At 36.9% G+C, this 27,323-nt stretch overlaps 2 protein-coding genes across 3 annotated transcripts in view; both read right to left on the reverse strand.

Annotated features, from left to right (window-relative positions):
- LOC110463302 overlaps positions 1-2,501 on the reverse strand; it is a 45,633-nt gene extending 43,132 nt beyond the window's left edge. The window contains exons 1-2 of one of the 2 annotated variants that reach the window (XM_021517799.1): positions 2,446-2,501; positions 452-672 (exon numbers count right to left, since the gene is read on the reverse strand). In XM_021517799.1, coding sequence (XP_021373474.1) covers positions 452-608 — 157 coding nt within the window. In that variant the 5' untranslated portion in view covers positions 609-672; positions 2,446-2,501. Of the gene's footprint in view, positions 1-451; positions 684-2,445 lie in introns of those variants that run through there. The other variant, XM_021517801.1, reaches the window with a different exon arrangement.
- Positions 2,502-12,737: 10,236 nt separating this feature from the next.
- The window catches only part of LOC110463303, a 52,776-nt gene continuing 38,190 nt past the window's right edge, over positions 12,738-27,323 (reverse strand). Inside the window, exons 15-20 of the mRNA XM_021517802.1 lie at positions 25,580-25,739; positions 20,086-20,287; positions 18,893-19,041; positions 18,532-18,750; positions 17,181-17,407; positions 12,738-16,606 (exon numbers count right to left, since the gene is read on the reverse strand). Coding sequence (XP_021373477.1) covers positions 15,982-16,606; positions 17,181-17,407; positions 18,532-18,750; positions 18,893-19,041; positions 20,086-20,287; positions 25,580-25,739 — 1,582 coding nt within the window. The 3' untranslated portion in view covers positions 12,738-15,981. The remainder of the gene's footprint in view (positions 16,607-17,180; positions 17,408-18,531; positions 18,751-18,892; positions 19,042-20,085; positions 20,288-25,579; positions 25,740-27,323) is intronic.

Consider the following 27,323-nt stretch of genomic DNA (forward strand, 5'->3'; position numbering starts at 1 on the left):
AAACTAATTCATGTAAAGTGATAATGATAAATAATTTTTTCATAAGAAATTTTATAATGCAAACATTAAGGCATATTTTTGAATAATAACAAGACAATTTGGCAAATTATAGTCCCCCACCGAATGTGAAATGCACAGATGATAAATTTGTGCAGGGACTAATTCTGTTTATCAATGTTTGACAGACCCACCGTATTCAATAAGGAATAGTGTCAGTGCTTCTATTGCAAATAAATCTGGTGGATGTTTACTGGTTAGTGGTACCGTTATACTATTAAATTGCATCTGGTGGCAAGTGAACCCATGCCCCAAGCAAGAAGTTCCAGTAACTATTAGTGTAGGAGATAGAGCCCAGACAAGATAGCGGAAGGACGGAAGGAAGGATGGAAGGGCATGACGCAAAACTACAGTCCCCTCCGGTACCTGGTGGGGGACTTAAAAGGATACTTACAAATCCTGGGATCACTCCAAGTAGTATAGCAGTCATTGTGACTGACATAGTAGAACTGAGCCCTACGGTCGGGCGTGACAGCTTTAGCCTTTTGCCAGCCCAGGGGTAGGGGTGTCTCCTGCTGGTCTGTAGCGTCCACTTGTTTAGAGGCGGCCATTACAACTCATAAGTAATGTGTGCTTGATTTAAGAACTGTATTACTTATATGGCCTCCTCCATTTCTGATTTGATGTAGAGCAGCAAATAAATAAATAAACGGTACACAGGTACAATGAAAAAAATCCTTAGGTTGTATATAAAATGTACAAGCTTACAGATCTAGAGTACTGTGAATAGTACAAGATACCATGTACAACTCTTCAATAAAAGTTTATTTACTTAATTGTTAAAATCATATGTACATGTAGTTTATGTTTACACATAACTGGGTATACCAGGTAGTAACTGATTTCAGCACATTATATGAAATAAATTTAAGACTCCATGATTTAATTTTTATTTGTATTTTATATGTGATTTACATTGTCTAAGAATTGACTGTAAATGATGTTGATTTTGATGGAATGACCGAACGTATCTTCTATGCCCTTTCCTATTAGTACTACAGCTTCAAAAAGTTTCATTTTGATCTTTGAAATAACAAAGTTTATAATGGATTGGAAACCTTGTTTATCTATGTGAATAAATAAGGAAAGTAATGTATTACATGGACACATGCCAAAAGCATGTTTCTTTCCATTCCAAATCAGAAAGAAATCAAATTGTAGGAAAAAAAGTGACTCAGATCTTTTAGTACGTAGATCTAAATGTGATCCAACTCTGAATTGGTATAGTTTCACTCAGTCATGATGACATCCATACCTTTGTGACAGGTTTAAATTTTAAATAGGATTACGGTCACCTTCTAGCTTCCAGCTAGAGGGAATTTCCCTTTAGCTCAGTGGTAGAGCGTCGCACTAGGAACCTGGAGATCAAGAATCTTTGGTGGAAGCACACTATGAGTATTCTCTTTCCTGTTGCAAATGGTGTCTGTGGCCCTCCCTGTGGTGACAGGGAGTTAGAACCTGGGTTGTGGTGTTCAAGGGCGAACACATTTTAAAAGGGGGGAGTATACATAGTGTGGCTGGTTTTAATTGTAAATAGGAGTAAGGGCGCCTTCTACATTCGAGCTAGAGGGAATTTTCCTTCAGCTCCGTGGTAGGGTATCCGACTAGGAACCTGGAGACAGGGTTCGATCCCTGGTTCTTTCCTGTTACAACTACATGTCATGTTTCTAATATGCAAGAAATCTTGCAAGTCAGCGAATAATGAAATATACTGAATTAATTAACTGAAACTATGAATTTATGATATAAATTATTACAACTGTAACATATCTACATGATGTAGTTTTTCCCATAATGGTAGAGGCACATGTACACTGAGGTAGTACAACTGTAAACTGTTTAACCATTTAAATAGAGCCTATAAGGTATAATGCATCGAGATGATGGAAAGAGTCCAGAAATAGGCTACAAGCTTCACTACAAAAGGATTGAGCCATCTGGAATGAGAACTACCATTTGGTCCAAAATAACTACTGTAGTAGACTGTATCCATCTCCTATTTTAGAAAGTGTAGCAGAACTGGACTGGGTTGATCATTGGCGACCAGGTAACTCCATTGGTAGAGTGGCCTATCTACATTTTTTTAATCAAAACAACTCTGACAACAAGAAGACTGTCAAATAGGTAAGTGAGATCATTTCAGAACTTATGTCCAGAGAAAAATACAATGACATGAATTCGGCCTTCCATTACACATGATGGAAGAGGGGAAAAGGAGAAGATGATCATGAGGAAGAAGAGGATGAGTATCGTTTAGTAATCAATCCCCACTTGAGTTAATTTCTAGAAATCATGGAAGTAACTGGAAGGGTGCTGCTACGTTACATCTGTAACTGTACGTTATGTTATTCACTTCGTGCATCGGTGTTGTATACATACTGAACTTACCCAATAAAATGTCAATCGAAAGGCACCGTTCCACAGCCATTTGTAAACAAGTTGGTTACTGTGTAAAGGAATGAATAATTCCCGAGGACTTCCGACACTATAAGGCGCAATCGTATTGCGAAATAATGTTGCGAAATATAGGCCTACTAATAATAGTGACGTTAAAATGCAATCAAGCAATACAATGACAGATATTGGTAAATTTAGTATTTACAATTGACTGGACGTTGATTAACACACGGAAAATTTGCCAAGCATAACAAAGAATACAATAGAATGTAAACTACTTTATTTCCAAATATTATTATGATTGAAAGAATATATACAATATACGTTGCATGTATTGACGTGTGTATGATGGCGGCTACATCATTAGCATCAATGACAATAAACAAGAATGTGAAGTGTAGAAGTAATGTGTTTGGTAGACTTAAGCACAATATAGGCTGAGCGTTGGATCACAATGCATTTCCTTGCATTTATGGCTTAGTCAACCATAAAACTGAAGTTAGTGTTCAGATATGATATTTTCAAATTGTATGAACTAGCATTTACTCTAAATAACAACCAACAGACCCGAGATCAATCAACTTAGTTGAAGAGATGTCCGTCGCACAGACGAATATTTTAAGATTTGTTATGTACAATCGATTTCATTATTGTTTAGATTAATTTAGTGTTACCTCTTCTTACTGCTCTTTTTTTTTTTTTAAATATTATGAAAGCTTTATCTGTGTTCAGTCAGAGACGTCTCTGGTTCAGTGATGTTTGTGATTACGTTTTTTACGCATGAATGCATAAAAAGTAGAACAACCACGAAATCATGATGAGAAATAAAACAATCACAAAATAATGATCAGAAATGAAACAATCACTAAATCATGACAGAGACGTACATATTGGTTCATTGCAGGTGACACCGTTGTAAGCGTCGATCTATTCGCTTTTTGAGATGCTTCATATACTATCCACTTCACTTCCGGTTGCATTTGGAGGCATTTGAAGAGGACTTTATTTCTCAAAAACTAGTGAAAATTATGTACATGGTAACAAAAGTTGCATCCTGATTTATATAAAATAAGGGTATTCAGTTATAAAAGAAGGACTGACCCTGCCTGTATAGATCACAAGTTTCAAAAAAATAATAGAGAGTTGTTTTACTATTTAGTATGGATACACACATTGTGGTTAACTGTCAATGGGCTATACTAGGAAGTATAGATATTAAAGGGTTTCATAGGTTAAAAAATACTGAATTTAAATTAGACATTTGAGAAGCCTGTATGTGTTACCCCAGCTAGTTAGAAAAAACTTGGTTCAAACTTGTTGGGGTGATTTATCCAGTGTTTATTAACCTGGTCTTAAAGGAAAACAGAGATGGGGCATTTACCACTTGATTAGAGAGACCATTCCAGTTGTTTATAATTCTTAATTTGAACGAGTGGTTACGCCTTGGTTTTTCTAGTTTCTGATTGTGGCCTCTGGTTGTTCTTGTTACATTGATCTTTAGAAAGTCGTCTTTGATGTTATCTATCCTATTTATTATTTTAAAAGTTTGCACCATGTCTGACCTGAGTCTCCTGTACTCCATTGTGGGTGGCCCAAGAGCCTTAAGTCTTTCAGGATAGGATAGGTCTTTGATACCAGGGACAAGTTATGTGGCTCTCCTTTGGACGTTTTCAATAGATAATTTATCCTTTATAAGCATGGGTGCCCAGACTACAACAGAGGTCTCTAAGTATGGTCTTACAAGAGACTTATATAGGGTTATGAACATTTCCTTGTTTACACAGCTAAAGGTCCTAAAAATCATTCCTACATTTCTGTTTGCTTTGGCCACTGACAGGTTTACATGTTCACTAAACTTTAGATTAGTGTCAATAGTCACACCTAGATCCCTTTCACTATTTACAGATTGTAGTTTGTGTACTACCCCCTGTTTGATGATGCTGTATGATGAATCACATTTTACAGCTCCTTGATGTAATTTTAGGTGTTTAAACTTATCTGAGTTTAGCTCCATCATCCATGTTCTCGTCCAGTTATTTAAACGGTGTAAATCTTCTTGAAGATGTTGCCCCTGACCTCCTGATCCATTGTACGATATATCTTTGTATCATCTGCAAACATTTTGGTCAAGTTTTGAATGACCTTTTAATTAAGAGAATCTGGTAAACTTGAGTTGAGTACTTAAATCTGTCGAAGTTACATTCAAGTGTTGCAGATATTGTGTTAGTTGAAATTCCAACATTTCTCAACTTTTTGCACTAAAAATGAAATTGATTTTTCTACTGTAACAAATTACACTTTATAATATTTTCAGACAAAAACAATCAATCAGAGTGAAGGGTTTAGTGTGAAAAATATAAAACAACGGGCACTATCAACTGTGACGTCACAACAGCCCAGACGTGTTTGGACTGCCTGTTTACAGAAGCCAAGATCTTTATAACGAATTTAAAGTAACGAACGGAACTTCTAATAGCAGTTTCAAAAATATTGTAATTACAGAGAAAAAAATATCATATTTATAACTTCAATCAGAGACACATAATACGTCTCTGCTTAAATCGACATTGCAATATTGGTTTGATAGTGTGAGCATTCTCGCGGTGACTCCTACATGTACTTTAATTTAGTGATATCGATACAGATACAAATGTATATAGTTTTCAGACTATAATATACAAGGTCGGTATTTCTCTCTATGATGATACATGAGGTTGTATGTAATCCAGAACCGCTGTGTGGGCTGGCAGGAACGCGTGTGTTGTTTAAATTGATTAAATTGCAGCCGAACATTCTAGCGCCAATTTCGCATCCTCGATACTCTGGTGTTTTACGCCTACCTAATTATATCACACTCTCTGCACATGTACGAAAAATGTCGTCTTTGTTAGGCCTATTTCTTTTTGAAACCTTGGTTTCTGGTTTTTCCAACTGGTAAAATCGATCACAGCATCGCAAGCTATAACGTTGTTAGCTTTCCTTCGGTAAAGCGAATAAAAAGATAGGAATTTTGAATAGAATCCTTTAATTTACATTTATTTGTTTGTTCATTGTGTTAAAACACTTTTAAAACTATACTATATCCCATTTTCTGAATTCTACTTATTCAAAATTATACTTGGATAGAATATTCATTCCGGATGTTCGTTAATTTCAAGTTGAGCAGACAATCATGAATGTGATCTACGCATGATTGAATTTTGCAACGCGAATGCGCCTGGGATTTTCTTTCGGATTATCTCGAGAGTTACCCATTCGAACAAGTGATCGAAGTTTACATGTTCGTTGTTTTGGATACAAATATGATATTCTGGAGGTTAGGAGGAGGCTGCTGTCAGTCCAGGTACCGGTTTCAGGCAGCTCTTTTCAGCAGCGCGTTGCTATATAGCCTACCAGTCGTTCCGTACCACCACGGATGGGGGTAGTAGCCAAACTGAGTTTACATTTGCCAAATTAATTTTTGTCTAGTAAGATTATTTCACATTTTATGTAAGACAAGTTTGGCGCTATCCCGGCAGGTAGGCATGGCATGACGGGGCTTAAGTCTTTGACTTCTAGTTCGGCAGTCAGGTGCTGACCATGACGGCATCTCCATATAGCACGATTCCCGATAAACACCATATGTTATGAAATATTTGGACGTGTTCTCGACTGCCCGTTTGTGCTAGATTTCTGTTAAAATAACTTAACAACGTAGTTCGGATGCATTGGATTTATTCATTATGGATGATAAAGAAACAATAGAAATCAAAGTGAAATTATGTACAATAGAACGGTACTTCTGACCGCTGATCAATACAAGTCAAATACTTGGTAGCGTGAATAAATTATACAGTAACTCAAAAGTTATCACCAAAATAAAATGAGCTGGCCATGGCCTGTGATGTAATCTACATTACACTGAGTCTGGCTATTACATAAATACGCACAAGTTGAACATTATAGAATAGGAACAACAATTTACCGTTAACCGACAAATGAATATAGCTTAACGCTTATATTACTTATGAAAACCCTACGTGATGAAAGTTTTCCTGTTCACCGAAATCAAGGCCGATACAGGTTGTCAGACAATTATTTATAATAAATCTTACTTTCGTATCTTCCGTTATTTAACTAATAAAATACTAAACGCAATTTCTAAAGTTTTTTGGCAGCCTGTTCACATTGGGTGACTAAATCTGTATGCGAAGATATTTATCTGAAATACATAATAAAACTAAACTGACGTTATTTTCCGTGACAATATCCATTTCAGGACCACTGTTAACGGTTATAGAAAAGACACTATTAAACATCAAACTATTAAAAAGTTCTACACGAGTTGTTAATAAGGTATATTTTTTGATATTAATATAAATTGAAATAACTCTTGTAAAATAAATAAAGTTTATATATATATATGGGGCAAAGAAGTAATTCCAACAGTGTGGACAAGTTTAGGTTGTCAAATTCTCGGAGCGATCCGCTCTTTTTTCAAGACACAGTGAAACAGAACAGTTACATGTACATATGCATCATATTACAAGAAGATAGAATTGATATACTATAATTGAAAATATAGCTATTATATAAAACCAATAGTCCCCTCGGCTAAAGACAGCCGAAGGCAGCAAGTAAGCTGAGAGCATCGCGGACAAGGAACGCTGATGAAGAGGGCCTATTCTTGCGCAAGATGCACTATCATATAAAGTGAGTCAACGAGAGATATCAAAAACGTGGAACATGTGCATGTGGAAATATGGCCCGGTAAATGTAAAAAAAATCTCCAATATGCTACGGAATGTCTCATTAGACGCCTCTCACTGCGATGGATCTAACAGTCACAGCAGGGGGTCCACACTTAGTCGCCTCTTTTAGTTTGCAGGAATAATACATGTGCCTCTTTTGGTTTGCAGGAATTATGCAAGTAATTATCAAATAAGTGAGTGCAGGAGGAATAAGTAGATGAAATGGCTAAGATACTGTATAAATCTGCAAAATTAATCTGACAACGGCTGTTCGTCACACACACTGACATGAAGCAGCAGGCAGGTGAGATAGCAGATCAACTGTGCAGTAATGCATCATTAGGTCAAATGCCCCCTGGAAGGAAAACGAGCGGATGGCAACCGCCTATCGTTCGTTCATTCCTCGAGGGTAGCGGGTTTGTAGATTGGTGATCCAAAACCGTTCTCTCGTACGTCGTCTCGTTTCATCCCATGTAGGGCAATGATCTATGGCAACAACCTGCATGTCTTTCCAACTATGGCTAGGCATATTAAAATGCCTTGCCACAGGGAAGTCTGGTTTGTTTTGCTTGATGGAGCAGCGGTGGTTGTTGATCCTGACATTGAGCTGGGTGCAGGTCTCGCCCACGTACTGTATATTGCATTTATTGCAGGTAATAAGGTACACCACATTGACTGATGTGCATGTCAGCGTTTGTAGTATGTGATACACTTTGCCGTTGATTGTACATTGAAATGTATCTGCGGAGCGCGTGTATGGACACAGTTTGCACACCTTGTTACAGGTATTGAAAGAGCCTTTCGCCGCAGCAGGGTTAGGTAGCTTGCTACTTACCACAAGCTCTCTAATTTGTTTAGGTCTACGATATGCCAGTATAGGAGACTCTGGAAAGATCTGCCTAAGTTTCGCTGAAGATTCGATGATGCGCCAGTGCTTTTTCAAGATAGATGGAAGTGGCGGCATGTCTGGGTGGAACATGACTACACAAGGTACACTTTGTGTATGGGGTCTGACTTTGTATACAAGCAGACTTGCCCTGTCCAGTACCCTCACTTTGTCTATTTCCCGATCTATCAAAGTAGATTTGTATCCTCTGCCAAGAAGATGGGACTTTAACTCTGAACATCTGCGTTCAAAGATGATGTCATCCGAAATAATACGCCTGATGCGCAGAGCTTGGGAGTAGGGTATGCTTCTCGTGGTGTGCGAGGGGTGACAACTGGATGGGATGAGATACTGGTGTGTGTCAGTAGGTTTACAGTGGAGGTCCGTACTAATCTTACCTTCAATCAGAGTGGAACTGGTGTCCAAAAATGTGTTGCTCTTCGTTGAGATATCCGCTGTGAATTTGATGATGGCGTGGAACGCGTTGGCGTACTCAATAAACTCGTCAAGGGAGTCCCGACCCGATGTCCATTTGATTTCAACGTCATCGATAAATCTCAACCAGCTAAATGGCTTAATTGGAGCAGATGTTAAAAGTTGGGCTTCAAGATGTCCCATAAAAACATTGGCATATGAGGAGGCCATCTTAGTACCCTTGGCTGTACCACTAACTTGTATGTAGTTATCCTCATTGCATGTAGAGTTGTTAAGTGTGAGGACAAGTCTCAGTAAATCAACCAGGCTATCAGTGGATGGGTGTTTGGTACTGCGCCGTTCCCATGCCTCGCGACAGGCTGCAATGCCGCCGTCATGCGGTATGTTAGTGTAGAGGGAAACGACGTCCATCGTAACTAACAAGGTACCTTCTGGTAAGTTCTTAGCAGGTGTATATATATATATATTATACAAATAAAGCGCCGTGTTCGTTAAGATGTGTTTAAGTCAGCAGCCGTAATCGTCCAAGATGTCTTCAGAGAGATGGAAGCGCCTGACCAGCCACCAGATACACGTCCAAAGACAGAGTATTTGTAGAGACAGGCAAATCGAGCCCGACATGCAATGCGTCATAAGGACCAAAAAGGATCTAACATTTAAGATCGTTCGACGACTATTTACACAGCTATTCACTAGTCATGCCTTCATCAGATCCGGCGGCGCGGCGATGTCAAACAGATCCCTCTGGTTTTCATCCTCATGAGCGGCAAGCGCACGAGAGACTACAAGAAAGTCCTTAAAAAGGTGAATAAACCCTTCTCGGAGCTCCAGCGGTGCGAGGCTTTGTGTTGGACTTCAAGGTTGCTGTTTGGCAGGCCATTCGCAGAGTGTTTGGTGGTGCCATCACCATCCACGGCTGTTCCTTTCACATTGGCCAGGCAGTTTGGCGAAAGATACAGGAGACAGGTCTTACTGGTGCCTACAGAAATGACATTGCAACCAACCGGTTCCTGATAAAGGTGATGTCATTACCATACTTGCCTGCCGACCACGTCCTCCCTGCCTTTCAAGAACTACAGCAAGATTTTTTTTTGTATTATTTTTATTTTTCAAAGGTTTGTCTGGTACAATATGCATAAAGAGATACATTTTTTGTTTATCATACTCCCTTACACTCATTCGCACGCTCACTGCATTCACATTTACTCACTCATCATTTCATAATGTTTTGTTATCATCATCATCACTCCAATATCCTTATCATGACAATGACATCATCCTCATCGTTATCATCCTGACATCAGTAAACTCATCATCATACTGATTTCATCGTCATGACACTCCAAACAGACATTATCATCATCATCATCATCATAATTATCATCATCCTCATGACATTAAACACTGAAATCATCATTATCATTATCATCATCATTATTACCATCATCATTTACAGCATCATCATTATCATCCCACTGATATATCCATCATGACACAAAATCATCATCCAATTTACATAAACTTTTTCATTATTATCATTATCATCATCACGACTAAAATCATCCTCATTCTCTCAATGATATCGATCATAATCACACTTGTCATCATCAAGCTAATATCATCATCATTACTAATAATATCGTAAGCACACTGGTGTCGTCATCAAACTGATATCATTATCATCATCATAATCATGACTGAAATCAACGCCATTCTCACAATAATATCAAAATCACACTGTTGTCATCATCAAACTAATATCATTATCATCATAATCATTTCTCTGCACACATTATAAATATATATGGTGTCCTTGACGACAGCCTTTTCTTATTTCAAAAAATTCTGATAAATTTCCCCCCCTGATTTATTGAAGAAACTGCATTTTTATGTAGAACTTTTATCAATTTTCTAACCTCTTCCCCAAATTTAAAATAGTTTAGTACTTCATCAATGAATTTCTAAGATACAGTATCGAACGCTTTCTCAAAATCAATAATCAATAGCATCCCTGGTATATAATTTCTCTCTGCGTAATCCATAATATCGTATATCAACCTTGTGTTTTCTCCCACATATCGCTCAGAAATAAAACCTGTCTGATCTGGATCAATTAAGTTACCCAACACTGCTTTTATTCTACTTGCTTTACAGCCTGATGCAATTTTATAAGTTACATTTAAAAGGGATATTGGTCTCCAGTTCTTTAAAAATTGTCTAGGTTTTTCTCCTTTAGGTAAACATGTTATGATTCCTTGTCTTTGGGCAACAGATAATTGTCCTTTTGTATAACCAAAATTGATAGACCGTACTATAAAGTTACTTAACTGTTTCCAAAAGCATTTACAAAATTCTACTGTAAAACCGTCTGAACCTGGACTTTTACTTTTCATATTTCTCATAATTAGTGCTGCTTCCTGTATAGTAATTTTGTCCTCTAAACTTAACGCTTCTGACCTATTCAGCCTTGGAATATCAAAATCTATTAAGAATTCTTCTATATGAACTTCTTCTATTTCATCATCTATTGTATATAATTTTTCATAGAATAGTTTAACTTCACTTAAAATTTCTTCTTGTTTCGTTATTATATCACCATTGTCTTTTTCTATCTTTGGGATTATTTTCTAAGTTAAAAAAATAGTTAGTAGGTTTCTCCCCTTCTTCCACCCATTTTACTTTGGACCTAATAATACTACCTTTTAATCTTTTTAGTCTGATTTTTTCCAATTCTTGTCCAAAACTACAGCAAAATGTCCCGAATAGCTCGGCACTAGGATCGCTGATGACGTACATCAACGACTCATGGATAACGAGCAGTGTTTGGACCATCCCTTCATGGTCTGTGTTCCAGTGACCAGTGCGCACCAACAATGACGTGGAAGGTTGGCATCGTCGTATCAATGACCGATATCTTTAGGGACAGACTCCATTCTACATCTTATTGCCTATATTACACATGGAAGCCTGCCTTCTACCACTGCAGAGGAAACTGGTTGCAGAAGAAAAACTGAAGAGACGACAGCGGAACATGGCATACCAAACCAAACTCTTCAGACTCTGTAGTATATGACACGGGAGACCTCTCCACATCCACACTTTTGAGGAAATGTTCTCATCTTTTGAAAGATTTCGATTTCTAGAACTTTTGATTATTCCAGGTCAAATGAACTGCTTTCATATTTTATAATAGAATGAAATGAAAAACCAAAATGAAATTAGAAAATGTTATCTTGAATGAATGACCATTGTGCTCTAATTGTGCTTGTGGTTGTTAGTAAAATTAGCGCTGAAATGTATATGTAAGTGAGAGAAAAATCCTGAATGTACTTTTTGCAATGTAATGAAAGAAATGGAAAAATAAAATAAAAAATTAAAATAAATTAATTGCAAAAAACAGAACCAATCATGTATCATGTGATGAAATATCACAGAATCTGTATATGTGTGACCTTTATTAATATTTGGTGGTATTAGTATTGTGAGTTTATATCAAACAATCGTGAGAACCCAAAGTACATGCATCTCTTTAGTAATCAAAATAGCATGCATTTTGTTGACTGTCATATATATACATGTGAAAATGAAACGAGACCATGTCAAAATACAAAATATTGTCCGTTTGCATATTTCAATAAAAACACAACAACAACACCCCAATTAAGTTCCAAACATCTTTATTTCTACGTGCAATGTATACGGTTTGTAGTATATTGATACAACATTAATAACTGTCTCGTTTTGAATCCAAATTTATTGGGTATACAAATAATGATTACATTTTAACTCTTTGAACTCGTCCAACAAACAGATAATTTCCCACAATCAATTGTTTAGATTTTTTTTATAAAATGTTTTCAATAGTTGTTTAACATGCATTTCTAAATATTTTTTTATTTCAACAAAACCTTATTCCGAAATGTTAAAATTAGACACGTGTAAATGTTTAATAGACTACGACTTTTGTTCGGTCGTCATGTTGTCTCATTATAAACATTTCAAATTGTAAGTTATGTTATATTCTTTTTATGGAAGTTTTAATGTTTCAATATAAATATATATCATCTGTAAACAACGTCCCACTCTTGGTCCTAGATATCATCATACTAGAAGTCGACAATTACACCTTAAAACATGTGGCGGCGGATATTTTTTCGTGAATAGGGAAAGGAGGAGTGCCAATTTAGGCCTTCTGGTGGCTATCACCGATAAGTTTTATTTTTTGTATATACATGTAGATACCTCGCGGTTATGCCATCATGATATGACATGCAATTAAGGTCAGCTTGGAGACCATTCCAAGATATGAGGGGGTAAAGTGGGGGACCAAAATCACAAATAGACATTTTTTTTACGAAACTTCACGTATTTTTTTTTAAAGTTAAAGATAGCCCCCAGAAGGCCTTAATTGGCACTCCTCCTTTCGAAAAATATAATTGTATTAATTCCTGATATATTTAAGGAATGAATCTTTTTTTAACATTCATGTCATTCCATGAATCGCGTTAGAAAAAAAATCTGTTCACTACATGCACTTGGTGTATGTCCCACAACTGTCACTGATAATGAAGTAAATTTCAACAAATCCAGCAGTTAACGTGTGATAAGAACAAATATTTCACATACACCATGAATAGTGAGGAAATATCTACGGTACATCCACAACTTGTTTTAACAGTTTCATGCCATGAATTCTGTGAGAGGTAAACAGCGTTGTACGTTAATTTCACTATATGATAAGGTAAAGGGTACCAATGCATCAGTTTTCATCGCGAAGAAGAGTTCCTCTCATACATTTTTTTTCTGGCTTATTGCCCTAGAATATGCGGTTTATTAATGGGATACTCATTTTGAAGCAGTGCAAGAAAAAATCCTGGATGGCAGAATAGATAAAGTATAGGGTTTACAATGGCAACGTACCGGGTATGACCCTGTAGTTTCAAACATTCAAACTTTGGACAACTATAAGTTTGTAAAATGCATGGCAAAGTGCGATTTTTAAGGAATGCTACTTTTAAAAAGCACCTGAACAAATTTTTCATGATAGTGAAAATGGTAATAATAAAGTTTAAATTTCTGGTATCCTTTACCTTATCATGACACAAGGCAACATTGTTGATAAAAAATATAATGACAAGACAACATTGTCGATAAATCATATATACATGTTTCATCATCTGTTCATTATCACTTAGCTTGCGATACCGTACGGAATGTAAAATGCATGTGTATAACACAAAAAATGCATTAGAATGTCAAAAAGAAATATAATAAATATATATTATGGCACGAAAGTATACAATTTCTAACGTTTTGTAAATGTAGATCTGATTTTTTAAAAATATGTAATTATATAAAAATAACACATAATGACAATCCTTAGAAAAACTATGTTGAATTATACTCCTAAGTATTAATATCAGTACCAAAGTATTACTACTGTCTGGGTCAAAAAACCGCTATACATAAATATTTGAGAACGAAGCAATAATGATCTTGTCTCACGATAAAGAATCACATTGCATTTATAATAAAATGATAAAACAGATATTATCATGTGTAATATTGATAAAAACTTAACCTCAGGAACAAACCTCCCTGTACTTATTGGTGGGGTTTTCGATTCGCGGCTTATTCAACACGTATATATTACGTTGTAGTTTTGAAACCACAAGCTAGCTCAAATGTAAATTACTCGAAAATAGTTATATCAAGCGAAAGACAGAGTACTTTCTGAACAGAACAACTCAATCAATTAATAATTATCACGAAAAATATCTTTGATAATTGTTTTACGATACTCAACCATTTGATCTCCTTAATTGGAAATAGATTTCAAGAAAATAAAATATATAATACATGGAGGTCATTTAAGAAATGGACAAAAATAACAAGAGGATACAGAGGTGTCAACAAAACCATAATTCGAACTCAAAATTAAAAACAATATAATAAGGCTCGGTGTTTTGGAAGTGTAACCATATTCTACTTCTTCATCGACAACATGTACACCTGCGATGTAAATCGAGGTCAAATCGTGTATTGACAACAAACTAGGATCCTGCCTGAATGACGATTTAGCACTTTGCTGGAATCAAGTCAGTACTGAATATATCTCTAAATACAAGTTTGTGAAAAATTGCAAAACATTAATAGCTATCGAAAATAATTCATTTCAAGGTGTAAATTCATCAAATATATTGATATATTAATTGATATAAATACGATAAATATCATCACATTATACGACACTCTAGCAGCCATATTTCATATTTGATTAAAAAAACTCACATTTAAGATATGATCGAACATAATGATATCATAAAAACGACTTACATATATCAATTCTAAAATCTGAAAAAAAAGGCTTTAAAATTATACGAAAAGATAAATTATTTTTAAGACAGGGGCTACTTTCCGAAGGTATTTCACCTACTACTCCAGACCTACCTCGCGAAGCAAAATGAACACCAGGGTTTTGTGAAAACAAACAAACAGTTAACAGAAGAAAAAAGTACAAAAAATGTAAAAAAGATCACATTTCTTTTATATAGTGTACACACAAATTATACAGCATTTGTATAATCACTTTGAGCTCAAATTGCATGTTAATTTTATAAACTGCATGTTAATTTTATAAACAATTATTAAGTAAACAAAATAAATAGAAGCATACAAAGGATTTGATACAAGGCAATGATAGATGGGGATATTACACGGATGCGTACAAAACGACGGAGTTATGAACACTTTCTTGAAGAAAGTAAAAGAAAAATATGTACCACTACGTCAACACACAACGCAAAAACTATGGACAAATAGACGAACTAAGAAGTCATCAAAATAAAGAGCAATGACATCATGTATCATCCCCCTCCACAAATAGCCAGGCGTTCCACAAAGGTAAACAAAGTGCAACAACTAGCTTATAGAAACATACATGACTCTAAACGTGTAATATTAAATTAAACTTAACACTCTGTCGTTGAATTCTTGTTTACACACATCCAAGATACAGTAGATTGAAACTAGATATACTGTAGTTGATATTAACAGGGAAGATCCATATTTGTTTGCTCATTGTTAATGACAGATCGCCCATATCAATTTTCGCCCAGTGTCAATTTCACTAATTTCACTAATACTATTTTTATTATGCTGTTTACTGTAATTCACTGTATTGATAAATTCGAACCCATAACGAAGGGTGAAAAATTATACTGCAGCGAAAATGTCCTGGTATACAGTATGCTCCAGTTCTTTCTGGTAGTATTTACAAACATGTAGCAGACGATATGTAGACAAACAAGTTGTTGAACAATTCACCAAAATATGCATTAAAAATCCAAACTATATTAAGACTCTGTTTCTAACACCGACACAATTTAACATTTTCCGTGGGAAGGTTTAGCGAGGTTAAAACTTTTTCCAAATAGAAATATGTTCAATTATCCTCTATATCCAGCAACAAAGGCCTCAAGCAATTACACATGCGGATGATTTTTTTTTGTTTTCTGGTTCTGGTTCTGGTTCTGTGGTAGGCTGTGATGGAGTATCTACATATAGATGGCGGTACGGATATGGTGGTGGTGGAGGTTGTGAAGATTTCTCTCTTGATTGAGGCGCAGACTTGGGTGAAGGTTTCATTTTTGTTGTAGTTTGTGTACTTGAAGCTTGTGAAAACAACGAATCGTACGATGGTGGTAACTCTTCCTCTGGTTCTTTTCCTTCTTCTTCATTTTTATCATCTTCTTCTTCTTCATCGTCTTCTAGACATTTTGCTTGTTCATCTTTATTTTTCTCCGCAGATTTAGGTAGCGACACCTTTTGAGTACAAGCTTGTGTTTCTTCCAGTTGGTGTGCTTCTTCTTTTCCCTCTGGTGTCCTTGCAATATCTGCATAATCCGGTTTTTTTTCCTCTTGAACATCTACCCTTTTTTCAATGGTTTTAAGCCCAGTCTCAGCAGCTTTGATGTCTTTGCTTTGTTTAACAACTGTTGTTTTCATTCCACTAACTTCTGTTTCTGCCTTTTTGACTTTCTCATCAAGGACTTTGGCCTTCCTCTTTGTTTGTATAACATCTGTGATGACACCCTCCATACTGAAAGAGAAGGAACACTTTTCACTGATATGTGGCCCTTACTGCACTGTTGTTTATTTCCACCTTGAACGCACTGATTATTGACAAGGATTTCAAATCTTGTTTAATCTTTTGTGTGTAAGTGTTCTATTGTGTATTAAAATTTATAAATGGTAGTTTAACCAAACTGTTTAACCAAACTATCTTATTGCAAGCTATTCTTTCCATTTCACAAAAAAAACATATAACTTACTTCACAAATGACTATCAATTCAGGTGACAAAATGCCTATTAAAATTGTGAAAATAGAAAACAAATTGCAATCGCTGCAATATAAAGTCCACATTTAAACCTTGTTTGTAGATATGGTGAACCTTCAATCTAGTATATTTACAAACTTTTGAAATTCTTAATTAAAATGATATACTTATAGTTTTTGAATGACCCCCTGAAGACAAAACCTAAACAAATTCTAAATACCAGATACTTCTCGGAAATAGTAATTTTGAAATTTGTGTTGTCTTGTTATAAGCTTATCAGGCGCTGAACAAACGGGTCCCAATTGTTTACAGTTTAGAGCAATTCAGTTGATTACCTGATTCCATCCATTGCGTTTACAATAGCAGCTGACGTATCTTTGATAGGGGAAGTCATTCCATATTTCTGCAACTCTTCAAAGAATTTTCGATGAGGTCTAAGTGTTTCTACACCATATTTAGACCCTAGAATGCGGACAGAGTCTAACAGATAAATCTGATGATTTGGATTATACCAACATTTTGCCAGGGCAAGAAGCTCTTCAAAAATGGTGTTGACTAAATCCTATAAATTGAAATGACGACAGTTATTTAATTCATGTGTACCCGGTAACTTAGAATTTATATAAAAACAGGAACAATTTTGGATAAAAAAGTATTGTTTCAATGATAAATATTTGCCATATATATATGTGTGTGTGAATCATTCTCTTTGAATAATTGATTTATTACCAATTATAAGAGTGCTGAAAAAGATCATAATATAAGGTTTGCTATATGCATCAGATTTGCGTTAGAACATCTTTATACAGCATAGTTAAGGAAAATATTTTCAATTTACAGTCACAATAAATTTGACTCTATACAGACCCATGTATTTGGAGGTCATATGTTCAAAACAATAATAGGGATGTTCTTTTGATGATGATCAACACACATTATTTGTGGAAAATCTCATAGATATGCATCAAAAATCAAAATCACTCAAGCAATGATAATGATTTTTTCTATTTATAGGAACGGTGACAAAATCAAGAAAGCTGTTTACATCATACATGTAAAGTTTAAACATAATCGTAGTATCTGAACTTCAGTTGTCTTCTAGAAAATAATTTGATATGTATATAGACAGACAGACAACGTGACTACTACTGGGTGCCCAAATGTTAACATTTAACAGAAAGACGTGTTCCATGATTAATTGCGGCACACTTCAAGTGTGAAATTATTTATTGTTGATACATCCACGTATACCTTGTGTGTAAATTAAATACATTTACATTTCATTTCAACAGATTTGATTGACATGGTGTTAGGGTCAAATGGATTAAATAACAGGCAAGCCTATTTAAATTCTTTCCATAGGTCGCTAGAGTATTACAATAATATTACAGAAATATAGCTAAATATATTTTTAGATATTTTGGATGAAAATACATAAATGTAAACGATAAAGTAATTATAGGGAGGTAAATCACTTTTGATTATTTACAATACAACATAGGACATACACACACCGACACAGACACACACAAACAAAACATAAATATAGTTATTAAGTATCATAATTACACGTGTACACATGAGTTACTATTAATATTCGATACAGTTAGGTAGATAGACCTAAAGTCACACATTTACATTTAAATGTCAGAATACCAATAAATCAGAATAGAAGGAAGAACACACCTTTTTCTTCAATCCCAAGTTGACAGCTATCACGTGGACCGAAAAAGCATTCACGACATCTAAGTTTGGATTCTGTAAGAGGTGTTTGATCATGTTGTCTCCAAATATCTCGGGTTTAATGGCTATTATTTCACCAAGAGCCATTAAAACACTGCCTTGTGATTGCTTCTCGTCTAGAAACCTCCTAATCATCATGTCAACATGTTCCTGAGTGAACAGCTAGAATAGTGAAAATCAAAAGAAAAAAAACATCATGTAATAGTAATTTGATGGTGACAGGTAGTTATAGATGATTTGACCTCTGACATGAAAATTAACCTTTGACATAGCTATTGAAGATTATACTCCTGATATTTCCTACCTCAGCTTGTCTTTCAGCCATTAACTTTAACAGCATTCCGTGTAAATAGGCTTTGGAACTGCTAGTGTCCTCCGCTATAGATTTCATAACCACATAAAAATCTGGAGTTGTAAAACCATCACTTTCCTCGAGGGGCTTCCATAGTGCTCCTAAAAATGTATCAAATGAAAAGAAAGGAAACAAGTGTGTTATGAATGATCATAAATATGATCTGATGTTCCAATTTCTAAATTCTGGCTATTGATTGGTTGAAAGCTGCAATTTGAATACTGTGACTTTCTATCATGTGGATTCGTTATTATGGATGAAAACATATTGATTATTCTTGCCCTGGTATTACTAACAATCATTGTTTAATCTAACGAATGTTAGTGAACAAGCATATACAGTCAGCATCAAGTTTAAACCTTATGGTACAAGTGTCGTTTGAAGTTATGACTTAACAACCAACTGTATTATAGAGAGATCAATCAACAAAGTGATTACCAAGTCCAAAGATAGCATCAACAATGTTTAACAAAATCTACTTGTCTATACCAGAGTGTTGGCAGGGTTAACAAGAGCTGTTGGAGAACAGCATAGCTCGCCTATTGGTGATATATGTTGTAAAATAGCAAATATCAACACATGTACAGTAAAACCATCACCAAAATCATTTCATTTGCCATCTCACTTACCGCCAATATATTTCCAGGACCCTTAATTATGTTTTTCTGAAGAATTCCTTTCTACATTTCCCTCAATTTATTGCCAAACCCCTTTATAATGCCGGCATTTCTTAATGGTGCCAATATGACAAAGTTTTGCGGTACCTTAACATGTTGTACATGTCGAAAGGAGAGATGACCAGACAATGTGAAATAGTCAACAGTGTATTGATGGGGGTGACCAATCCGACACTGCACCTGCAAACTTGCCAATAATCTTTAACAAAGTCCAACTAACCAGTTTTGGCCACTTGAAATAGGAAAACATGTTTTAGAACATTGTTTACACTCCATATAAATACTTCAACCTTATATAAAAGAGCAGCCTATTGATGGTGGTGCTACACTTCACAAAAACTTGCCCAAAAAATTTAACCTCGCTGAAGTGGGACGCCGACGTTGGGATAACTACAATAGCCCCCCTATTCTCCGAAAAGGCGAGCTATAATTTATCATCGTTTTCTGTGATGTGAAAGTTGTACATACTCAATGCAGTATCGGATTGTGTTTCTTTGTACCACTCGACGAGAGCCTCCAGATGTCCCTCCAGTAATTTGTAGTCATTTGTGCTTATCATACAGACAATGTACTGACTCATCTCCACAAGCTCTTTCTCCTGGTGTTTCATTTGTTTCACTAGGGCCGGCATCAGTGGCAATAATACGTCAGACGTGTGTCCCCCACTATGCTAGAAATTGGAAAACAAGAGGCCCATGGGCCTTAACAGTCACCTGATATATTTATACAGAGAGTTGATTTTGTTTTTAACATGAACAGAAATATTATTCAAAGTGACAAAAAACAATGAAACCACCTTATTCAATATCTGGCATACAGATTTCAGACTAAAAAGTATTTGAAACTAGCACCTCTGATTCTAAACAAGGAAAATGAAGAAATTTTAGCACACTGACTCCTTTGAGCCTCACCCTACAGCCCTTGGGGGTAGGAGAAGATTTTTGAAATTTTAGTCAATTTGACCCTTTTTGGCCCCGCCCCTCAGGCCCCTGGGGGCTTGGGACTAAACCGGCCACTCTTTTTGTTGACCTTTGTCCATGGAAGGTCCTTGCAAAATTTCATTGAAATTGGTTCAGGGGTTTTGGAGAAGAAGTCGAAAATGTAAATTGTTTACGGACGTACGACGGACAAAAGGCGATCGCAATAGGTCACTTGAAACTTTGTCTCAGGTGACCTAAAAATCTCAAGAGTTAGTTTTATACTTTAAATACTTCATTTCAACCTTAAAACAGAAATATTATTCAAAGTGACAAAAAACAATGAAACCACCTTATTCAATATCTGGCATACAGATTTCAGACTAAAAAGTATTTGAAACTAGCACCTCTGATTCTAAACAAGGAAAATGAAGAAATTTTAGCACACTGACTCCTTTGAGCCTCACCCTACAGCCCTTGGGGGTAGGAGAAGATTTTTGAAATTTTAGTCAATTTGACCCTTTTTGGCCCCGCCCCTCAGGCCCCTGGGGGCTTGGGACTAAACCGGCCACTCTTTTTGTTGACCTTTGTCCATGGAAGGTCCTTGCAAAATTTCATTGAAATTGGTTCAGGGGTTTTGGAGAAGAAGTCGAAAATGTAAATTGTTTACGGACGTACGACGGACAAAAGGCGATCGCAATAGGTCACTTGAAACTTTGTCTCAGGTGACCTAAAAATCTCAAGAGTTAGTTTTATACTTTAAATACTTCATTTCAACCTTAAAACAGAAATATTATTCAAAGTGACAAAAAACAATGAAACCACCTTATTCAATATCTGGCATACAGATTTCAGACTAAAAAGTATTTGAAACTAGCACCTCTGATTCTAAACAAGGAAAATGAAGAAATTTTAGCACACTGACTCCTTTGAGCCTCACCCTACAGCCCTTGGGGGTAGGAGAAGATTTTTGAAATTTTAGTCAATTTGACCCTTTTTGGCCCCGCCCCTCAGGCCCCTGGGGGCTTGGGACTAAACCGGCCACTCTTTTTGTTGACCTTTGTCCATGGAAGGTCCTTGCAAAATTTCATTGAAATTGGTTCAGGGGTTTTGGAGAAGAAGTCGAAAATGTAAATTGTTTACGGACGTACGACGGACAAAAGGCGATCGCAATAGGTCACTTGAAACTTTGTCTCAGGTGACCTAAAAATCTCAAGAGTTAGTTTTATACTTTAAATACTTCATTTCAACCTTAAAACTGTATATCTCTTGGATGAGACTTAAATAGGATGACGATATGCATGGTATTTCGTTAAAATACCATACACATTGCTCTCGTTTTCAGGAAACACCAATCATAAATCTAAATTGTTCTTGTAGTTCAAGAACAAGTAATTATGATGCTCATTCAGCATAGGTATAACTCATTCAAGGTTCACAAATTTCTTAAAAGGAATAGTAATGGTTTATGGTCAGTGTTATACCAGATATAAATTACACATTTTACAAATTTAGTGTCTTACCAGATATAAATTACACATTTTACAAGTTTAGTGTCTTACCAGATATGCATTGTACAAGTTCAGTGTTATGTAAGATATACAGCTGCCCATAGTTGTAATGCTTGATCGAAACACTTATCCACTGAAGTGATAAACACAATCTTTGCAGTTTAGTTTGCAGTTTTGCAAATAAGATTTGTTCTAGGATGTTGTTAAGCACATCGAGAAACTCGATCCTCGTCATGCGCAGCATCCATGTGGTCTCTATCTTGTGCTCCTTCCTTCTCTTGCAGTATTCCTTTAGCAGGTCGACATTGCCCCCGTGTTACCAAAGTCTAAAGTCAATCAGTCCTAGACATTCTTTAACTTGTAAATTCTTTTGCAATTGCAGCATGAGCTTGATTTTCCTGGTCAGAGAAATTTAAATTACTTTGTTAGCCTAAGGGTTAGAAGTTTTGCTTTTTTCTTATATAAATCACAATATTTGGCGTCTTCTAGACACCCGTAGAGTCTTGTTACTAATCAGTTAACAGGAGTTCATTTATCCATATGTCCAAATCTTTGCATCTCTCTGTGCAGACCCATTGAATTATTCCATTACACACCAGGTGGTATGGTGTCGTAGTCAATGGCCAAAAAGAAAGTAGTCTACTCACTTTCCTTGTCACTTCCCAGGTTTATTGAACCCTCAAGTAGGGTAATATCTGAGGGAATACTACCATACCTGAATATATCAACCACCCCCTCTGCGAATCTCTCGATTACACGTTCTGGTAACGGTACCGCCTTCCTTTACCTACATTGAAGGTTTATATTTTGTATTTTCTTTCACAGTTCGTTGAGCTTTTTAGCTTCTTTGTCTTGCACGAAAGGTTGTTTAACTTTCCATTCTCAATCTTGAAACTAAGGTATCTCATACACTCTTGACACCTCCAATAATGAGGTCATTGATTCATGGCGACTTGAGAGTCCAGACCTCCACAAGACCTGTTAGGGATTGCAAATTCACAAATGTGTGTGCTGCTGGTGCGTACATTGACATTCCAAATGCCAAGTGACAGGCCCGAATCCTCCCTGCCATCTGATCTGATTCTACTATTATGTTGTCTTTAATTTCCATACAAGAAGGTAATCTTGGTCCTCTACTGACATTTACATGCATATTTAAAGTGTCCCTCACAACCAACTCAGTTTTGTCTTCTTCCTTGAGCAGATATTTACCTTCAAAATCCATGAGTATTTTCTGAACACCCTTGTTATGTAAGATGCCCTATGACTGTGTGAACTCTGCACCTGGTGTCTAGATCCTTCTTTATACAATGTCTGTTGGTGATTAACCTCCACAGAAAGATCCAACAAATACACTTCCTCTGGTACTGCTGATGCCTCTCTGACCATTTATGTTAATTACAGCTTATGAGTTGTCTCCCCTTTTGAATTATTTTTGTGTGTTTTACATCCTTTTTACAGATATGGTCATTTAAGGACAAGCCAGGTTATGGTGGTGAAGGAAAGCTGGAGCACTCTGAGAAAAACCAACAGCCTGTGGCCAGTACTTGGCGACTGCCCGACGTAGGTATCAAATACGCGACCCAGTGGTGGAGGGTTAGTGATCATAGACGGTCAGACGTCACGCCTTAATCACTTGGCCACCGCGTCCCCAATACCTGTTGGAACTGACCTTATATTTACTATGACGTATCATCTGTGTCATCCAAACTTGACTGCTCTGATATATCAAGCCATGAATGAAATTATTTCAGGATTTAAAACATCTGGTTTTTAGGTTGAATTCTAGTCAATAGACTATCTTTCTCAGACAAGCTCTCCTGTAGTGCTCTTTCCACTCTCACATTCTTACTTATGTAAAACTGGAATATTTTTAACACTGGGATTAAAACAAGAGGCCCAGGGGCCTTAATAGCTCACCTGGTATTTTATTTTTCAATTTAAAACCTGCTGAGTACCATTCAGGTTTATCAAAGGAGTACAAGTAACAAAGTTGCATCTTCCATTTATAAATATTCAATTCCCTTTGCCCAAAGATTCTCTAAAACAAGTTTGGTTAGGTTAAAATCCCTTCAACGGTACAGAAGGAGAAGGATCTTTAATGTTTTCCTCTATTTCCCCTAATGGGCCCCACTAATCTGCCCCAAAGAAGGGGAATCCACACACCTCAGTTTAAACAAAATTGATTCTTTTCTCCCTAAGCATGCTTCAGACTGCATTTGGTTTAAATCCCTTCACTTGTATAGTAGGAGAAAAAAAATCCTCTATTTCCCCTATTGGGCCCCGCTCCTATGCCGCCAGAAGGCCCACACCCTCCGTTTATACAAACTTGAGTCTCCTTTGTCCAAAGATGCTCTAGGACAAATTTGGTCAAAATCCTTCAATTGGTTGAGGAGAAGATTTTTAAAGATTTACCTATTTTCCCCTATTTGGCCCCGTCCCTCTGCCCCCAGGGGGACCATACCCTCCGTTCATACAAAACTGAGAACCCTTTGGCCAATGATGCTCCAGACCAAATTTGGTCAAAATCCCTTCATCGGTACAAAAGGAGAAGGATATTTGATGTTTTCCTCTATTTCCCCTAATGGGCCCCACCCATCTGCCCTTAGAAGGAGGCCCACACACCTCAGTTTATACAAAATTGATTCTTTTGTCCCTAATCATGCTTCAGACTGCATTTGGTTAAAATCCCTTCACTTGTATAGCAGGAGAAAAAAAATCCTCTATTTCCCCTATTGGGCCCCGCCCCTCCGCCCCCAGAGGGGCCACACCCTCCGTTTATACAAACTTGAGTCTTCTTTGTCCAAAGATGCTCTAGGACAAATTTGGTCAAAATCCTTCAATTGGTTGAGAAGAAGAACATTTTTAAAGATTTACCTTTTTTCCCCTTATTTAGCCCCGCCCCTCTGCCCCGAGGGGGGGCTATACCGTCCGTTTATACAAAACTGAGAACCCTTTGGCCAATGATGCTCCTGACCAAGCTTCAGACTGCATTTGGTTTAAATCCCTTCACTTGTATAGTAGGAGAGAAAAAATCCTCTACTTCCCCTATTTGGCCCCGCCCCTCTGCCCCCAAAGAGGCCACACCCTCCGTTTATACAAACTTGAGTCTCCTTTGTCCAAAGATGCTCTAGGACAAATTTGGTCAAAATCCTTCTATTGGTTGAGAAGAAGAAGATTTTTAAAGATTTACCTATTTTCCCCCTATTTGGCCCCGCCCCTCTGCCCCCAGGGGGGTTATACCCTCCGTTTATACAAAACTGAGAACCCTTTGGCCAATGATGCTCCTGACCAAATTTGGTCAAAATCCTCTGAGCCATTCAGGACAAGTAGCATTTTAAAGGAAAAAGTTGACGGACGCCGGATGGGCCAGGTGAGCTAAAAAAGTCACCAACAAAACAGCATACATGATCAACACATGATCGATTCATAAACAAACTATGCATATATACAAGAGTCCACTACAAATATGTGATTGTTAAAATTCATTCATTCTAAAAATATTCAAAGTATATAATGGACTAAAATTCTTACTTTTGTCGTAAACATCAACAAGAAATCAATGGCTGTACGGCCATACATAGTTCTGTTGATACGTTTGTAACCCCTGTACTTCAAATCCTCTGTCTGCATCACCCACAAAAACATCTCTACCAACGTCTTGTTGACTTCATCTGGTATATCTTTTCCAGTGCTGAAACCAACACAACAAAATTAATCAAAACGTCATCAAAGACAGCCGCTAATTTTAACTGTATCAGACAAGTTCCCTTATACATGTGAAATAGCACATCAACATGTCTTAAAAAACAATCTTAAGACACATGGCAGTTTAAAGAAAAAACACACAATCTGTAGACACATGACAAAATCGGTATACAGGATACACAATCTGTAGACACATGACACAATCTGTAGACAAAACAAGAGGCCCAGAGGGCCTGTATCGCTCACCTGAATATGTTTGAAATAATTGGTATGAAGTAGGTGCTGTAAATACATATGAAATTTCAGAAAGATCAATCCAGTACTTCAGATATAGCGAGAACAAACTTCAAACAGAGCCCCACCCCTATGCAACCTAGGGGGTCATACCCACCATTTATACAAAATTGAGTCCCCTTGGTCCATTGATGCTCCAGACTAAATAAGGATAAAATCCCATAATCCCAATGGTCGAAGTAGGGTTTTAAAGGTTTTACCTCTATTTCTCCAATTGAGCCCCGCCCTTCTGCCCCCTGGGAGACCACACCCACTGCTTATACAAAATTGTTTCCCCTTTACCCAAGGCTGCTTCACACCAAATTTGGACAAAATCCTGTCATTCCTACAGAAGAAGAAGGATTTTGAAAAATTTCCTATGTTTCCCCTATTAGGCCCCTCCCTTCTGCCCACAGGGGGGCCACACTAGCTGTTTATACGGAATTGAGTTCCTTTTGCCTAAGGATGTTCCAGACTAAATTAGGAAGATATCCCTTTATCCCTATGGTAAAATTGGGATTATAAAGGTTTTAGCTATATTTCCCCTATTGGGCCCCGCCCCTCAGGTCCCAGAGGGGCCACACCCACCGTTTATACAAAATTGGTTCCCCTTTACCAAGGATGCTCCACACCAAATATGGACCAATTCCTACAGAAGAAGGATTTAAGAGAATAATCTGCTATGTTTCCCCTATTTGGCCCCGCCTCTCAGGCCCCTGGGGGTGGCAGACCCACGGTTTATACAAAATTGGTTCCCCTTTACCTTAGGAGGCTTCAGACCAAATATGGACAAAATCTCGTCATTCCTACAGAAGGAGAAGGATTTTAAAGAATAATTTGCTATGTTTCCCCTATTTGGCCGGGCCTCTCAGGCCCCTAGGGGCCATACCCACGGTTTATACAAAATTGGTTCCCCTTCACCTAAGGATGCCTCAGACCAAATATGGAACAAATTCTTTCATTCCTACAGAAGAAGAAGGATGGTAAAGAATTTGCTATATTTCCCCTATTGGGCCCCGCCCCGCATGCCCCTGGGGGGCCACACCCACGGTTTATACAAAATTAGTTCCCCTTCACCCAAGGAAGCCTCTGACCAAATATGGAACAAATCCTTTCATTCCTACAGAAGAAGAAGGCTTTTAAAGAATTTGCTATATTTACCCTAATGGGCCCCGCCCCTCAGCCCCAAGGGGGGCCAGACCCACGGCTTATACAAAATTCATTCCCCTTTTCCCAAGGATGCTTAAGATCAAATATGAAACAAATCCTTTCATTCCTACAGAAGACGAAGGATTTT

This window comes from Mizuhopecten yessoensis, unplaced genomic scaffold, assembly GCF_002113885.1.
Source record: "Mizuhopecten yessoensis strain PY_sf001 unplaced genomic scaffold, ASM211388v2 scaffold10885, whole genome shotgun sequence".
Lineage (NCBI taxonomy): Eukaryota > Metazoa > Mollusca > Bivalvia > Pectinida > Pectinidae > Mizuhopecten > Mizuhopecten yessoensis.